At 44.8% G+C, this 18,454-nt stretch overlaps 1 protein-coding gene across 1 annotated transcript in view; it reads left to right on the top strand.

Annotated features, from left to right (window-relative positions):
- Positions 1 to 803: 803 nt before the first annotated feature.
- Positions 804 to 18,454, top strand: part of tspan12 (tetraspanin 12) — a gene marked incomplete at its 3' end in the record, with an annotated part of 55,645 nt that continues 37,994 nt past the window's right edge. The window contains exons 1-4 of the mRNA XM_083662845.1: positions 804 to 870; positions 1,989 to 2,071; positions 6,192 to 6,327; positions 13,459 to 13,524. Of these exons, the coding sequence (XP_083518971.1) occupies positions 805 to 870; positions 1,989 to 2,071; positions 6,192 to 6,327; positions 13,459 to 13,524 (351 nt within the window). The 5' untranslated portion in view covers position 804. The remainder of the gene's footprint in view (positions 871 to 1,988; positions 2,072 to 6,191; positions 6,328 to 13,458; positions 13,525 to 18,454) is intronic.

The following is an 18,454-nucleotide window of genomic DNA, read 5'->3' on the forward strand; positions in this document are numbered from 1 at the left end:
AAAAAAAGGTATTTGTGAAACTTTAAGGTCTCTTGTGTTGTATGGCTAAAAGTAGTGTTTGCAAAGGCTAATCTGAGGCATATTCAATACTATAGTTTACGACAGTGGTTCTCAAATGGGGGTCCGGGAGTCGGGGACCCCCATGAGTCCTTGGGCGGTTCCAGAACTTCCAGGGGGTCCCCAGCCAAAAGGGGGGTAATTTATTTTCACTATAATTCCATTCATAAGTAACACAATGACTATTTTGGTCATGGATTTTATACACTTTCTGTAATAAAACATCTAAAAGCATCAATATTATTATTATTTGGGGGACCATGGGACAAAATCCTATCAAATGGGGGTCCGTGGTGTAATTTTTGTCAGTTTAGGGGTCCTTTATGTGAAAAATTTTGAGAACCACTAATTTACTACATGTGTTTGGTATGTCTAATATCCTTGTTTAGGCAGATAGGATTCTGAAACGAGACTATAATAAACATGATTTGTGGATGGATATAGCTTATAAAATAAATAAATTGTCTCACAATTATCCATATGACTGCATTATTTTACCTTCCAGTCCTTTTACCAGTTTAAATACTCCTATCTGCAATCTTCATCAGTTTTTGGCAAACATTCACTTGTTGGCATATTACACCTGTCCTGCTCTGTAGGCCATAGCCTAATTTGTGCTAATCTCTTAAAAATCTGACTGGATTTTCCATATTATCCCCCCTCCCTCTCATATTTGTTGACAGGGCATGATGTTGCCATGGTGTCCGGGGCTAAGATGAGGACTGGGGGCCAGTTGCTGTGCTCAGAATGGCTCGGGAGGACGCGGTGAGGTGCCTGCGCTGCCTGCTCTACGCTCTCAATTTACTTTTCTGGGTAAGAGAGGAGCAGCTGGTCACCCTCCGCGCTCATAGACGGTTTTCACAGAATCACGTTGCTATGGGAACAGTTTGAAACCTAGCTTATTTCCTGTCAGCTAGTGTATCAGCAAACATTGCAACAGGAAGTAAGCTAGGGGCTATTTAGAATGTTTATGTTGTCAAGTTAAAACCGTCTATAATACCCACCATATCAGCTCATCTCCAGCCTGTTTGGTTCCCCCCACAAACAAGGATGTCAATTCTCTCAAGCCTATATAATTTCATATCATTTGCCATCAAAACGTACAAACCCGCTTATATCCACTAGATTTCTGGGGGACAAAGTGGTGCGATGACTGATGACTGACAAGATGTTGTAATGCTGTACTCAAACAAGTCACCAAAGAAGAGTCTGAGTCTGGAGTTAGCCTACTGGACATGATTGTGACTCCACATGTAGGTGGAACATGTGTCTGTCCACAAAATGGAATAATGTCACAGTGTCAATATAGCTATCAATACCTCATGTCAAATTATTGGGGCCCATTACTAAAAAACGAGGGGCAAAAAAAGTCTTTATCAAAATAAGTCTGAGTTCTCGTCTCCAACTTCCAAGTCCGAATGCATGAGCGTTTGAGTCCAAGTCCAAGTTATTATCACTGCTCAATTCCAAGTCAAGTGACGAGTCCTGAAAATGTGTCCAGGACTCGTCTCGGACTCGAGTTGAGTCGGACTCGGACTGCAGCAAAGGTCTGACATACAGTCAGAAAAGAAATGGGGGGGAAATCGACAAACAAAAAGTGTAGTCAGTTGTGAAATGACATATCCACACCTGACTATTATAGCCTTATATAATGCCTAGAATGAGAGAAATCCCATGAGCCCATAAGACTCTCTCTCTCACACCCTCCCCCCCCCCCCCCCCCCCCCCCCCGGCGGTTCAGCATTTTCCTCCCTTTGACAACTTTGCATTTTAAATAGGGCAGCGTCCCGATGTGTGCATGTTTCACATTCTGAGATGTTATTTGTAGGCAACAGAAAGTGATATGTCGGTGTGTGTGTGTGTGTGTGTGTGTGTGTGTGCGCGCGCGCGCGTGTGTGTGCGCGTACATGCGCGTGTGGGTGTGTGTCCAGCTGATGTCGGCATGTGTCCTGGGAGTGGCAGCTTGGCTCAGGGACTACCTGAACACCGTGCTGACCCTGACAGCCCACACTAGGTGAGTAAACACAGGAGATATAATAATATGTAATAGTGCTGCTCTGGATAAGTAATACAGATAAGCTAAACACAGGAGATATAATAATAATATATAATTGTGCTGCTTTGGATAAATTATCTAGATAAGCTAAACACAGGAGATAGTGCTGCTCTGGATAAGTAATCCGGATAAGGTAAACACAGGAGATAGTGCTGCTCTGGATAAGTTATCCGGATAAGGTAAACACGGGAGATAGTGCTGCTCTGGATTAATTACTGTATCCGGATAAGGTAAAGACGGGAGATAGTGCTGCCCTGGATTAATTACTGTATCCGGATAAGGTAAACACAGGAGATAGTGCTGCTCTGAATCAGTTATCCGGATAAGGTAAACACGGGAGATAGTGCTGCTCTGGATTAATTACTGTATCCGGATAAGGTAAAGACGGGAGATAGTGCTGCTCTGGATTAATTACTGTATCCGGATAAGGTAAACACAGGAGATAGTGCTGCTCTGGATTAATTACTGTATCCGGATAAGGTAAACACAGGAGATAGCAACAAGCTTCAGATTTATGTGACCGTTTCCGGGCCAAGGGCTACAACAGCCATGACCTGGATGTGAGCCTTCAGAAGGTCAGGGATTTAAACAGACATGACCTGCTCACTCCCAAATCTCCCTCGGGCCACGGCACTAAAATTGTATGTGCCACAACTTTTTCTCCAGTGTCGCATGAAATAAAAAACGCTGTTCTCAGCCACTGGCATATTTTGTGCAGTGACCCCTTGGTAGGACACGCGTTCACAAGTTCCCCTATTTTTGCTCAGAAGCGGGCTCGAAACCTGAGAGACATGTTAGTTAGGGCAGATTGCTATACACGCCCTACACATTTTTTATCCAATTTGCCTAATGGCAATTTTCCTTGTTCGAGCTGTCTGCAGTGTAATGCGATGATCAGAGGTGAATCCTTCACTCACCCACACTCTGGCAAGAAGTACAACATTAAAAGTAGAATTTCTTGTAGATCTAAATTCGTTGTGTACTTGTTAAAATGTCCTTGTTCAAATGTTTATGTGGGGAAAACTCGTAGAGAACTCAAAACCCGCATCTCCGAGCACAAAAGTAAAATTCGCAATAAGGATGAAAAATCTTCTGTAGCGAGACATTTCAACGCTATGGGACATGAGGTTTGCACCCTGAGGTTCCAGGGCATAGAAACTGTCAGTCCATTGAAAAGGGGTGGTGATAGAGATAGGGCCTTGCTACAAAGAGAGGCCTTTTGGATTCACACTCTTCAGACAGAGCATCCGAAAGGACTTAATGAGGAACTGTTATTGGGCTGCTTTCTTTGAATGTGCAATTTTGTAACATATTTGTATTGTCTATTTTTTATGTACTTAGTAATATGCATTCCAGCCCTAGCTTAATCTCTCCTGTCTGTTATCACAATACAGCGGGACCTCTTTCTAGGCCATTATAGTGGAAACGTGCAATTATTTAAGCATAACTCTTGTTTTAAAACATTTCTATTGTATTCTGTATTTTGTTTTGTATCTATCTGTAGTCCAGACCTGGCTTACTCCCCCTACCTGTCACTGTGAATACAGCAGGGCCTTTACCTAGGCCTGGTTCTGCTCTCCCACACAGTGGGACTGACCAGACTATTATTTATATTTATATACCGGTATGCATACATTGTTGTATGTAGACATTTTCTTTGATAATGGAACTTTTGTGTTGTGTATTGCTTGGTTCTTGAATTCTTTATATACTGCAACTGAATTTTGATATTTCGTTTATTGAATGTACTTCCGTTCTCAGTGTATTTAAACGTCATCTCCGCCTGACACAGCAACACGCTGAAGAAGGCCGTTAGGCTGAAACATCCGTGTGCTGTACCTGGTGTGCTGGAATAAACTCAACGAAAGGACATTTTTGTGTGCTGGCTCTCTTTCTCCTACTAAAAAACAAGTTTGCAGCCTAGGAATAACTGGAAAACATTTGATTGATATGTTAACGTCAGAGGAAGCCAGGATTAGTCAAAACGATATGAGAAATACACAGCACCTCTGCCGTGTGACTTTTCCGGGTTTATTGTCCTGCGTGGGGGGTACAGACGGAGGTAGGGGGCGAATTTCGAGGTTTGACTGACAGATTGAGGGCGAATGGCATTACGAGATTTACTCACAAGATCGTTTTAATGCTTTTCCATTGGTTGCATTTGTTAAAAACCACACAGAGATGTGAAGGGTGACCAATGGCACTGATTTATGACAAAAAGTAAAAAAGTGAAAAAAGGCACATTCGAGGTCCTGGCATAACAGCGACGATATGTAGGACTTTTCAATGCAATGTGGTTTTAATAGGATACAAACTTGGTAAGGAGCACCATGAGTTTGATTTCTATAATCAGTTTTTCTACTTTAATAAATTCAATCACTCCATACAAATTCAGAAAACTGAATTTAAATTCAGTCGTCTGCTGGAACAAACCTCATCACTTTCAATCTAAAGCTGCGTTCACACCGACCTATTAAAGTTTTTCACTGGCATCGAGTTTACATACAAAGTCAATGCAAACAAGCGATTGAGCGTATATTCGCCCGGGAGAAAAATCGCAGAGTGACAGAGCGCTAGGGAGAGAATACGCTCGTTGCCCGAGATGAAATATCCCAACTCGAGCGAAATTACGCTGGCATCAGTCGCTCACTGTTCAACGCTGATTGGCTGCCACAGTCGCTCGCTGTTCAACGCTGATTGGCTGCCGTGTGAGAGTGAGTCAAGGATCACACTGGCTTGGAACAAACCGCTGGTTTATTGTGTGGCAACAAACCGCATTGACAGCTGATTGACAGGCTGACAATGCCTGAAGTCTGCACTACCGGTATGAAGCTCACGTTAGGAGCACGCTGATAGGCTTAGCTTGTAAACAACTACGGTGGCTCGTAGTGGACAAACATCATGACATTGCGTAACGTTATAGCCCCCAGATGTCCGTCAATTATTGTGCCTGTTGACGAGCGATTTAAACACAGCGTGAATCAAGCGACAGAGCGAAAAATAAATATCTCGGTGTGAACACAGCTTAAGTCATTTACACAAACACAAGATCTCAAGTCAAGACTTTAGAAAACCTTTTCAAGTCATCAAAGTACAAGTCAGAGTCAAGTAGTCCCAAGTCAGAAGAAGTCTCATGTCTCACGCCTCAAGCCACATCTCAAGCATTTGAAACTGTGACTGGAGCCTGACTTGCGTCCAAGTCATGTGACTGGTGTCCCCACTTCTAGAAATTGAACCTGCAACCAAGCATTTTTTTCCGGATCCCCCCTCTTTTCTCCCTAGTTGTCCTTGGCCAATTCCCCCTGCTGTCACGGTCGTTGCTCCACCCTCTCTGCCGATCTGGTGAGAGTTGTAGACTAGCACATGTGCAGTCATCAACCGCTTATTTTCACCTGACAGCGAGGAGTTTCAGCAGCAGGACGTAGCGCGTGGGAGGATCACGTTAGTCCCCCTCCCCGCCCGGGTCACCTCCCTCCCGAACAGGCACCCCGACTGACCAGACGAGGCGCTAGACCAGGCAGCAACCAGGACACATGTCCTTAATCCGGCTTCCCACGCGCAATTGTGCCTGTATGGACGCCCGACCAAGCCGGAGGTAACATGGGGTCTCGAACCTGTGACCATCGTGTTGGCAGGGAATCTACGGCCGGTGGACGCGTAACTCAAGGAGACTGTGCACGCTCACATTCCTACACACACTCTCACTGTTTACACCACTGGACTAATGGGCCTTTTTCACTGCAGCCATTTTGTGTCTAAAAGGCAGGGCAAACACAGGTGCAACCAAAACATTAATGAGGGTTTCCAACTTACAATCCATTTAGGTGTTCCAGTGCCGGGGTCCTCGTTTATGTTTTGGTTGCACCTGTGTTTACCCTGCCTTTTAGACACAACATTGCTGATGTGAAAAAGGCTATCATGATGCAGCCGCCAGTGGAGGAGAGGGAGGGGGGAGCACGGCAGAATGGAGAGATAAATAAATGAAAAGTCTGCCAAAAAACTCTGGAGAAATGACTCTCTTTCTCTCTCTCCCTGTCTGCCTGTCTCTCTCCCCCCCCCTCTCCTCCCCTCCCTCCAGGCTGGAGGAAGCAGCCGTTCTTACTTATTCCCCAGCTGTCCATCCGGTTATCATTGCAGTGTGTTGTTTTCTAATCATTGTGGCCATGGTGGGCTACTGCGGCACACTGAAATGCAGTCCGCTGCTCCTGTCCTGGGTAGGTGTTACTGTGTGTGTGTGTGTGTGTGTGTGTGTGTGTGTGTGTGTGTGTGTGTGTGTGTGTGTGTGTGTGTGTGTGTGTGTGTGTGTTTGTGTGTGTGTGTGTGTGTGTGTGTGTGTGTGTGTGTGTGTGGCATCTTGGCAACAGAGTCACAGAGCTGGGTGCTATTGGACTGTGATTGGTGAGCTGCGCGATCACTGAGGACAGGCGACCTGTCAATCACACCCTGAAGCACACTCTGCTTTATCATCTATTTGACTCTAAGGCTACATTCAGACCAAATGCGTTTTTGGAGCTTCCTTCGTCTTTCTGCAATTCATTCTCTATGTAAGGACGTGCTAAACGTAAAACAAACGGAGCACAAAAAAACGCTCCGTGCGCTGTGTTTTGTGCCCAATGGAAGCGCTCTCGACATGATTTTCATAGCGTTCTGACCAGGGCCGTAGCCAGGGTTCCGAAATAGGGGAGGTCCAGCAAGGGGAGGCGGAAAAAAAATTGAGGTTTTTTTCCCCCCTTTTTAAGCCATATTTAGAGTAATATATAATTTTAAATCAACATTAGGATTATACTGTTGTGATGTCATTATTCAGCGTTTGAAGCTCAATTTGGGCCGTTTGAAGCCCAATTTGGGCCGTTTGAAGCCAGATTTGGGCCGTTTGAAGCCCTATTTGGGTCGTTTAAAGCCAGATTTGGGCCGTTTGAAGCCTGATTTGGGCCGTTTGAAGCCCAATTTGGGCCAAGTCCAATTTTACAATGAGATGCACCCACTTTAAACCTGAATAAAGTAATACAACCACTAGTAAACCAGTAGGCGGCGCCTGGCCTGCTGTTCAGTGAGTGGCCTGGCCTGGCCTGCAAAAAAAAAAAAAAAATTTTTTTTTTTTTTTTTTGGCAGGCTGAAATATTAGGGGAGGTCCGGACCTCCCCGTTCTCATAGCTAGCTACGGCCCTGGTTCTGACAGAAAAAAGAGCTTTGGGTGTGAACGCCGCCATAGGGCCTGTGTCCACCTAGCGTTTTTTCCTCAGGTCCAGCGTCTTTTTTCAGTTGTTTCCAATGGGGGGAGAGCGTATGCGAGCGCACACGGACGTGTAGAGAAAGTGCGCTGCGTCCAGCGTTTATTTTCAGAGCGCTCCAGCGTTTTGTGCGCCCGACTCCCAGCGCTTCCAGCTGAAAATAATTAAACTTTTCAGAAAGACGCTGGTGTCGGGTGCTCCTTTTCTGGCAACTAATCATATGGAGAAACGATCGCAACAGAGACAGAAAGGCTCAATTGTGGGAGCAGATTGGCTAGACACTTAATATTTCTGGTGAGTGTTGTGCTTACTGCTTTTAATAGCATAGCCTACCTGTGTTGTTAGCTTGCTAGCTGTCAGCTATCAAGCTCCTACCGCACTGAACTAACGTTAGTTTCAGACTGGTTCCTTGTATATTGTGTGCTGGGATCAGCGCTCCCCAGCACACTCCCAGCGTTTAACAGTCGGAAAAAGACGCTAGGTGGACACAGGCCCATAGACTGTATAAATGGATGAGTTGTATAAAAAGTCACCCCCCTACAGTTGTCATGAACGGTGAAATTAGCTGAGACCAAATCCGTTGTTTGAACCAGGTTGTAAACATGTTTATTTCTGCTGTAAAGTTGGGCATTTTAATATGGGGATCTATGCAGATTTACTCACTTTTGGAGCTAGCCTCAAGTGGCCATTTGAGGAACTGCAGATTTAGATACTTTCCGCTTTGGCATTTTTCAGAAAAGGAGGTTGGGACTTGGGGTAAAGCCACTCAGCTTACACGCTGTTTTCATTGCAGAATAGAGCTTGGCACAAATCTTTATGGCAGGAAGTAAGGAAGTAGAATCACGACACGGCAGAGTAAACAGCAAACACTTTCACCTGCAATTGTTTTGTATTGTCGTGCGGTCGATGCAGCGCTCTAACTGTCAGCCTGCAGCTGTGCTGTAGAGCAGTTCTCAAACTGGGGTCCGGGGACCACCAAGGCTCCTTGAGGGGGGTCCAGGGGGTTCCCAGCAAAATGATGAATTGTAGAATGTAGGTTCTACAAACAGTCATTCTCCTACATTGTAGGAGAATGACTGTTTTGATCATAGTTTCTCTGTTGTCTCCCTACCTATTGTATATAGGTATATATTGTATGTTATAGGCCCTTTTCACGGCAGCCATTTTGTGTCTGGAAGGCAGGATAAACACAGGTGTGCAAAAACCTTAGGGTTTCCAACTTCCAGTCCATTTAGGTGTTCCAGTGCTGGGGCCCTAATTAGTGAGTTGGGTGCACCTGTGTTTACCCTGCCTTTTAGACACAAAATGGCGGCTGTGAAAAGGGTCTATTATACATACAGTCATGGAATTCTGGACTACATAAAACATATTCTCACATTTGTGTCTGACAAAATCTCATAGGGGTCTGTGGCTTTAATGTGGACTAATTTAGTCTGTAGATAACCTCCCACGCCCGACCCCCTGCGGTGTAGTTTTGTGGAAAGTGGTGCCGAGTTTTTTCAGTTGCATATCAGCGGATGAGTACAGCTGCAAAACTATTCACCTGAGAGAGACAATACTGGGCTGCAGCCTTTCCTGTGCCAAAACACAGCAAACACACACACACACACACACACACACACACACACACACACACACACACACACACACACACACACACACACACACACACAGAGGACAGGATAAGGTGGAGTGGTGCCTCTATTGTGCTGCTATCTGCCAGGTGTCTTTGGCGGCAGCAGTTCCTGTCTCTGGTCGTTTTCCATCCACTCTCTACACCGCCCCCCCCACCCCACACACACACACCCACACACACACACACACACACACACACACACACACACACACACACACACACACCCTCCACTGGGACTCCATTCACCCCCCCACTGAAGTGGCTCTCCGTGGCCAGTCTGCCACTGGCATTCTTGTGTTTCACAGACACACCAGAGGGGGACAATGCTATCTCGGCCGCAGGACAATGGGGACACCCGAGCCGTCCCCACCTACTGGTGGGGAAGGGGGGGGAATTGGGGTGGCGTCTGAGGGACAGAGGGGTGCTTGGGTTACAGACAGGCCCCCATGCACCAGCCGGAGACCCAGCCTGGCCTCACTAACCGCTGCCCTGATCTCACTAACGTAACGCTTTCTGTCGTGCAACTGTGCATTTCTGTTTGCCGTTTTGCAGTGGCAGTGCAAGCGGCAACCTCCATCTTGGAAGAGCGAAGCAAACGCGAAAGTACCAAAAACTGCAGTTACTTGAATGGCTGCAAAAGCGAGTCATTCCCCACTGACCTCCATGTTAAAATGCCCGACTTTACAGCAGAAACAAACATGTTTACAGCCTGGTATGGTTTTGGTCTCTCCAGCTAATTTTACTATTCATGACAACTGTAGGAGGGGGGGGGGGGTATTTGGCTACAACATGTCACATGTCATGTTCCACATTCGGCATTGTAGTTGAGCTGATGGGCCCAGCTCTGCAACACCAAACTACTGACAAGCCAGTGATCCACGGAGGAGACTAGCTGTTGCTTTGTGGTGATTTGCAACACCTGCAGTACCGCAGCGCAGCGCAGCGCAGCGCAGCGCCTCCATGACACAATTGGAGGCTTTTTGAACTATAGCTCCCCTCAGTGCACCGGAGCCATGCCCATGATGGTACACTTATTCCAATCATCGCCCCAACAGATAACCCCGCCCACTGCTATAACAGGCCTAATCTTATTGATCAGTTTTACAGACAGCTTTACATCGGTATTACATCGGCTGGCCGTGCCCCATTCCTAACCAATCAGATTATTTGTCTGACCCACCTCTGGACGTGAGTCCAGCCGAGTCAGGCAATGCAGGAAACCTGGGAGTAACCCTGGTTGGACCTCCGTTTAAGGGGTTTTAGACACATTGAATTGCAAACAGAATGGAATTTTAAAATGTAGATGACATCTTCTTACTGCATAAGTACTGTCACATGCAATTATAGTTTCAAAACTATGTTCAATCAGATTATAATTTTGGTGTTTAAATTTGAGCTAGCATTTGAGCTAGCATTTGAGCTAGCATTATCAAACCTGCAGACCCCTGGTATATGTAGCCTACTGCTAGTTGGTTTTGATGGACAACTGGGGTAATGAGGCTGATGTTTACAGTGGGTCTTATATTGCAGTCTGCTGAGTGTTTCCAGCACACGAGGAAAAGGTCACCCCAAAATAGTTAGGCTTCCTCGCTGTCAACTTATTAAAGACTCCAATCGCCTCTGTCTAAACTTACTCCTCTGCCTAAACGTACTCCTCTGCATAAAAACTTACACCTCTACCTAAATTTACACCTCTACCTAAACTTACACCTCTACTACCTAAACTTACACCTCTGCCTAAACTTACACCTCTGCCTAAACTTACACCCCTGCCTAAACTTCCACCTCTGCCTAAACTTCCACCTCTACCTAAATTTCCACCTCTGCCTAAACTTACTCCTCTGCCTAAACTTACACCTCTACCTAAAACGTACCCCTCTGCCTAAACTTACACCTCTACCTAAACTTGCACCCCTGTCTAAATGTACCCCTCTGCCTAAACTTACTCCTCTGCCTAAATTTACACCCCTGCCTAAACTTACTCCTCTGCCTAAACTTACTCCTCTGCCTAACTTACACCTCTACCATAAACTTACACCTCTGCCTAAACTTACACCCCTGCCTAAATGTACCCCTCTGCCTAAACTTACACCCCTGCCTAAACTTATACCTCTGCCTAAACGTACACCTCTGCCTAAACTTACACCTCTGACATAACCATTATAGACTTACACCTCTGACATAACCATTATAGACTCTATATGGTTATGTTGAAACAAACATTTATTTGAAATGTAAACCTCTTGGCCTTGTGTTGTCTTCCATGGTGCGTGATGGGAGTGGTTTCAGCGGTAAAACTTTCAAACTGCAAAGTTATTGATTGCAATTGAAAGGGGGAGGGGGATTTTTACACCCAATCACAATAAAAATAAATACATCAGACAATAAACAGGCCGGTAATGTCACTGCAGCCGTGGCCTTGACTGGTCTTGAAATTAAATCCCGAGTTCGGCTTGTCCGAGAGACCGAGTCAAGACCAAGACCGAGGGAGAACTCTTGATCTCAAGACCGGTCTACCACTTTTCTTTATTTTTTTTGTACTACAACAACACTACACAACACAGATATGTGTTATAGTGGGACTTTCCATGCCCGCCCATTCACTTCAATAGAACTGGCCCCAATGCAAAATTCAAACGTGCTGTTTCTTTATAGGTTCCTTGACACAAGTGTGTGATAATGTGTGAGTCTGTTTCAATAGAGAGCCAAAGTGAAACGTCACATCCTGCTTTCTCCCTGTACCAGCGCTGCGAAAAATATGAATGGCGGTGGACGGAGAATAAGGTTAAATTTTTTATCCCGTTTGAATTGTGCCACGGGGGCCAACGCCAATTTTGTCAATTTAAAACATAACTTTGCATGTCAAGAAAGTCGCAGTTTGTCGCCAAACTGTTGCACTAGAAGTTATAAATCAGAAAGACTACATACACTGTCGCCTAAGTGACGTCACTTTCTCTGCCGGCAAAGCTGAAGACCGGCGACATGCCACGAGCTTCCGCAAGCTATGTAGTTTTTATACGAAACTAACCCCTACATTTCAGTTTGACGACAAACTGTGACTTTCTTGACATGCAAAGTTATGTTTTAAATTGACAAAATTAGCGTTGGCACCCCGTGGCACAATTCAAACGGGATCAAAAAAGTAACCTTATTCTCCGTCCACCGCCATTCATATTTTTTGCAGCGCTGGTACAGGGAGAAAGCAGGAAGTGACGTTTCACTTTGGCTCTCTATAGAGAAAAGCAAAACTGTAACTGTAGCGCAGAGGGGACCAGAGTAGTTTAATATTTTCTCACCTGGTAGTGTGTGTAGTGTGTGTGTGTGTGTGTGTGTGTGTGTGTGTGTGTGTTTGTCAGATGAGAGTTGTGGAGGTTAAAAGTTCAACCTCCCACAAAACTTGATAGATAGTGGGTGAGAATCACACAGACAGGGGAGTGAAGTTTTGCGTGGTGAGATGACTTCTGGCTTGTGTGTGTATGTGTGTGTGAGATTCTCTCTGCGTGTGTGTGTGTGTGTGTCTGTGTGTGTGTGTGTGTGTGTGTGTGTGTGTGTGCGTGTGACTCGGTGTGTGCATTGTTTGGGTCTGGCATGCTCTAAGTGGACTGCAGCACTAACAGAGCCATCTGTCTGCTGCTTATATTTACACTCTCCAAACATCAGCTTGTCTGCCTCAGCCTCCACTGACGACCCTGTTAACACAGAGCCAAAGTCAAGCCCTCTTCCGCTTTAAGCATACAAACCCAGGGATTTCATTTTTTTCCCCATAGACATTTTGTAAAATGCTTATAAAAATAAAAACAAAACCTAAAAGAAATATAGAGTACCATTTTGTATTTTGTATTTTTGCCCAAGTGAAATGTTCTATGGTCTCTCCTGATTCTAAATGTAGCTGAATCGCTTGGTTTGGCCACTTGAGGCTGGACCCGGAAGTGAGTCGTTCCCGTTCTCCCCCATGTTAAAATGGCCCGCGTTGTAACAGTGATTAAGCGTGTTTACAGGGCATTTTCCTAGAACAACGGTTTACGGTCTACATGCAGCGAAAAGATAATCTGTTTTGAACTGCGACCTGAAAATGAAGAACACGGGGCTTGTGAAATGCTTGTATTTACGTCCTGTAAACAGCTTATTTTCCGACACGCACCGGATCATATGCTTATCATATCAGAGAGACAATGAGGAAATCGACAATCTATTTGACCTCTGTGCTGCGTCGTCAGCCTGCTCTCTCTGCTCTCTGTCACATTGGAGAGTGGGAGCAGCAGCATCTGACATCATGAATATTGTCAGATGAGTGAACATGGGGGACGACGGTAGAAAAGGGATCCGTCTGTCACAGGGAGACACCCTGTATCCCGTCATCATCGCCATGGCGATCCATCAAACAGACACCTTACACTAACACAGAGCCATCAGGCAGACAGACACTGCACAGAGAGATGTTCACAGACTAAACACACCATTTATCTGTCTCTCTCTAGTATTTTGGCAGCCTCTTGGTGATCTTCTGTGTGGAGCTGGCCAGCGGCGTGTGGAATTACGATGAGGTTTGTATATTTCTCTATGCCTTGTTGCATCCTTGCATCCTTAAAACATCATTTGTCAAATGAAAAATTATGTTTTCGACATGTGAGCTTATTTTCCAAAAATAAATGTGATGCGAGTTATTAGCTATCTAGCTAATCCAAATAAATACAATTAAGTAAAACCATTTAGAGCAGAAAACAACAACAAACAAACAAACAAAACAAACAAACAAAAAACAAGCAATAACACTACAGCATAAACCGGAAACTTTGATTGATTGATTGAGTTCTTTATTGATAATGAACAAACAGTGTATACATACAGTATATACATGCACAGGCCCACCATTATCAAAAGGATAAAAAAAACGCAATAAAGCTAACAGCTTGTTTCCATTGCGGTCCTTAAGATGACTGTGATAAAAAGTGCACTGTTGTGTGTATGCCTGAGTGTGTGTAAGTGTATAACAGTATGAGTGCATTAAGCACTTGTCGGAGTCTGCGGGTAACGCGTGGGTGTGCCTGCCACGCAGGGGGAAGGATAATATGGGGAAGTAGGGCACATAGAATAATCAATAAAAAATAAGCATAAAATAAAATAAAAGACAATTAGTGCAATTAAAAATAAACCCAACAAATCCTAATAAAATACGTAACATAAGGAAAACAATACGTACATTCACACACATAAACAGATAGCAATACAACCCAATCTAACCTAATGGGGGGCACCTATAAAAGGTCACTCTAAGACCATTTTGTATAAGACCATTTTTAAAGCATTTTAAGATTAATAAAAGGTCAATCTAAGACCATTTTGTATAAAACCATTTTTTTAAAGCATTTTTAAAATTTGTCAAGGAATCTATTGCTTTCAGTGCTGATGGTAGAGCATTCCATTGAACGGCGGCAGAGTATAAGAATGAATTTTCCCCCATGTTGGTTCTGAATTTAATAGGAACCAAATCCGTGGAGCTCCCCCTGGTGGAGTACCTGTGTACTTCACAGACATTGGAGAAGTAGCCCAATAGGTAGTTTGGGACTGTCCTGTTCTTGATCTTGCGCACCATACACATTTTAATGTGTGAGACTCGATCTTCCACCCTGAGCCATCTAAGACCAGAGAAGTGCTCGGGGAGGAGATGAGTCATGGGGTGGATATTGAGGAGCAACCGGACTAATTTGTTCTGGGAGGTCTGGAGTTTGATTTTAAGTGCTTTGGTGGTGTTTAAGTACCAGGAGATACAGGCGTAATCAAAATGGCACTGGATGAGTGCACCTGCTAGCACTTTCATAGCCTCTCTGTTGATAAATGATGATATTCTTGCTAGGAATTTTGTTTTTTGGTTGACTTTAGAAATCACCTTTAGAGCCATTTTCTCACCAGAGAGTTTATTGTCCAGGATGCACCCCAGGTATGTGACCTCGTCTTTATTTTTGATTTTATTTGCACCTACATTAATTGAGAAGCCAGGAGATTTTTTGAGATTGGCACTTGACCCAAACAGAATTGATTCTGTTTTGCCGAGGTGTAGAGATAGTTTGTTATCAGATAGCCAGGTGCCAATTTTCTCTAGTTCGGCGCTAAGGACAGTTTCAACCAGCAATTTGTCCCGGTGTGAGAATAGGAGAGCAGAGTCATCTGCGAATAAGAATAAGTTGCAGTTGCTTGCCGATTGCATGTCGTTCATGTATATGAGAAAGAACATAGGCCCCAAAATGCTTCCTTGAGGGACCCCACAGTTTACTGGTAGAGGGGGGGACAAGGTACCATTTACATCTACCACCTGTTCTCTTCCCTCCAGATAGGACCGAACCCATTTGCATGATGTGCTGTCAAAGCCGATGGCCCCCAACTTACTCAGCAAGATGTTAAAGTTAACGGTGTCAAATGCCTTTTGCAGGTCTAACATGACCATGCCACAATACTTGCCCCTATCAACCTCCTGTCTGATGTGGTCAGTGAGGAATAGCAGACAGGTGTCCGTGGAGTGTGATTTTCTGAAGCCCGATTGGAATTCAAATAGAAGCTTGTGTGATGTTAGATAGTTATCTATTTGTTCGAAAATTAACCTCTCTATGACCTTTGAGATGACACAAAGGATGGAAACAGGACGATAGTTCCCGGGGTCGAGCTTGCTTCCTTTTTTATGTAGAGGGGTTACTCTCGCCATTTTGAATTCCTGTGGGACATGACTCTGACTAATGGACAGGTTGGCTATATGGGTAATGATGGGAGAAATAACCTCAGCTGAGTCCCTCAATAACCTGGAGGGGATGTTATCGAGACCAGTTGCCTTTGAGGGTTTGAGAGCCCGCAGCTTTGCCAGCACATCCTCCCTAGAAACCCTCGAAAAAGAGAATTGATCTGCTTGCACCCCAAGGTTTTTGTAAAAGGACTGAATATGCTTATCGCCGTAACTACCAGAATGATCAGGTAATTTGTTCACTAGGGTGTTAGCAATTGTTGTAAAATAATGATTAAGACAATTTCCCACCTTAGATTTCTTTGAGATGAGTGTTCCTCCTACTTTTAAGTTCAAGTTGGTGGTTTTGGTCTTAAGTCTATTGTTGTGACCTAGATGCTTTAAGGATTTCCATAGTTTTTGTCGATTGTTTTGGTTTTCTGTGATCTTTTCATTAAAATAATTTAACTTGGCTTCTTTGACCATTCTGATTACTTCGTTTCTATTTTTTTTATAGTCGTTAAAGATTTGCTCATCCCTGGATTTTCGGTATTTAGTAAAGCTGTCATTTCTAATTCCAATTGCTTTTAAGATGTCAGTGTTGATCCATGGTTCAGTCCTGACTTTTACCCTGACAACTTTCACAGGTGCAAGTTGATCTATGATGGATGTGAACATTGATTTGAAAAGGGACCAAGCCTTCTCTACCGATGTACAGTTTAAGACATGTGACCAGTCCAAGTCTCCCACGGCCAATGTTAATGACTCAGCGCTGTAATCCTTCAGCGATCTAATACGAATAGCATTGTGACAATTAGCAGCAGCTCTCTGTATCTTACGGGTACAGAAGATAATAAAATGGTCACTCAGACCATACTCTATGACTCCACTCCTGGAGATCTTTGACTGGTCAGACGTCAACACTAAGTCGATAGTGGTTTGTGTGGTAGCACTAACCCTAGTAAACTGAGTGATCAGCTGATTTAGGTTGAACAAGAGGCAAAAGTTTCTGAAAGATTTGTAAATGGGGGTGTCTTTCTTTAGAGTGTTTGTATTGAAGTCGCCAATCATGATCACCTCCGAATTACCAAAGTCAGCTGAGCTTAGGCAAGTGTCCTCTAACATGTCATAAAATACATTTTGGTCGGGGGGTCTGTAAAGAGCACCAATTAATACAGGTTTTGATTTTGGATATAGGATATCAATCCACACTGCCTCAGTGTGGATATGGTCCATATCCGTTCTAACATTAAAACAGATGTCTGATCTGACATATATGCAGACCCCACCGCCATTTCTGTTCCTGTCTTTTCTAATAACAGTGTAACCTTCAATTTCAATCTCGGAGTCATTGATGGAGTTATCAAGCCGCGTTTCAGAAAACGACAGAATCCCAACCTTATTTTTGCAGAAAATTAGCCTAATTTCATGTATTGTCTGGATGAGACTTCTTACATTTAAGTGGATAATGTGGAGACCTCTTGTTGAAAACAACCTTTCCATGTCCTCTGGAACCAAGATTGGGGTAGAAGCTGCATTATTCACACCGCTGTTAGCACCGCTGCTAGCTGGGAGATTTATTTGCACATCATTTGCAGAAGGGCCAGGGTGAATATGGACGTTACCAGAGATGATAAGCAGTAAGACAATTAGTGCGCGACAGAGAATTGTGCACGTGATAGGATGTTTCTTTTTCACAACATGTTTTACTTTGTCAGATGGCAACACTATCATTGCTATGAGAATCCTCAGTATGTAGCATGATAATAGAGATGGTGGGAGTAAGTTCATATCGGAGTTCAGGCCAAAAAATTGTGTTGTAAGGAAGGAGACAGTGTCTCTATGGGGTTGTGCACATACCAGGTTTGTTCCTCGGTTGGGAATCATTAGGGATACAAAAACAGGGTTAGTGGTAGCTAGCCTGCTACTGCTGGAGCCTGGGCCTGGGTTGATGGTAGCTAGCCTGCTACAACCAGAGCCCAGGCCCGGGTTGGTGGCAGCTGGACTGCTACTGCCGGAGCCTGGGCCTGGATTGAGGGTAGCCAGCCAGCTACTGCTGGAGCCTGGGCCTGGGTTGGTGGTAGCTGGTCTGCTGCTGCTGTAGCCTGGGCCTGGGTTGGTGGTAGCTAGCCTGCTACTGCTGGAGCCCGGGCCTGGGTTGGTGGTAGCTGGTCTGCTACTGCTGAAGCCCGGGCCTGGGTTGAGGGTAGCTTGCCAGCTACTGCTGGAGCCCGGGCCTGGGTTGGTGGTAGCTGGTCTGCTACTGCTGTAGCCTGGGCCTGGGTTGAGGGTAGCTAGCCAGCTACTGCTGGAGCCCGGGCCTGGGTTGGTGGTAGCTGGTCTGCTACTGCTGTAGCCTGGGCCTGGGTTGAGGGTAGCTAGCCAGCTACTGCTGGGGCCTGGGCCTGGGTTGGTGGTAGCTGGCCTGCTCCTGCTGGAGCCCAGGCCTGGGTTGAGGGTAGCTAGCCAGCTACTGCTGGAGCCTGGGCTGGAAACAACACTGGAGGACAAACTGAGTTGAGAGCCTGGTGACGCGAGGTTAGGTGTACAGTAGATTTTTGAAACAGTTCCTCCCTCCCTGTGTTATGCCCCGCCTCCAACATCCTGTTTCAACCAGAAATGTGACTTTAATGCACCACAAGCCAATAGGAAATAAAACTCATTCCAGTCAGAATCACATTTTGTAGGTCGTCAATTGACACAAACATATTGATTGATATTCAAATTGGCTAATGTTTCATAAAAATGCATAATCTTACTAAAAC

This window comes from Poromitra crassiceps, assembly GCF_964638095.1.
Source record: "Poromitra crassiceps genome assembly, chromosome: 2".
NCBI classification, from domain to species: Eukaryota; Metazoa; Chordata; class Actinopteri; order Beryciformes; family Melamphaidae; genus Poromitra; species Poromitra crassiceps.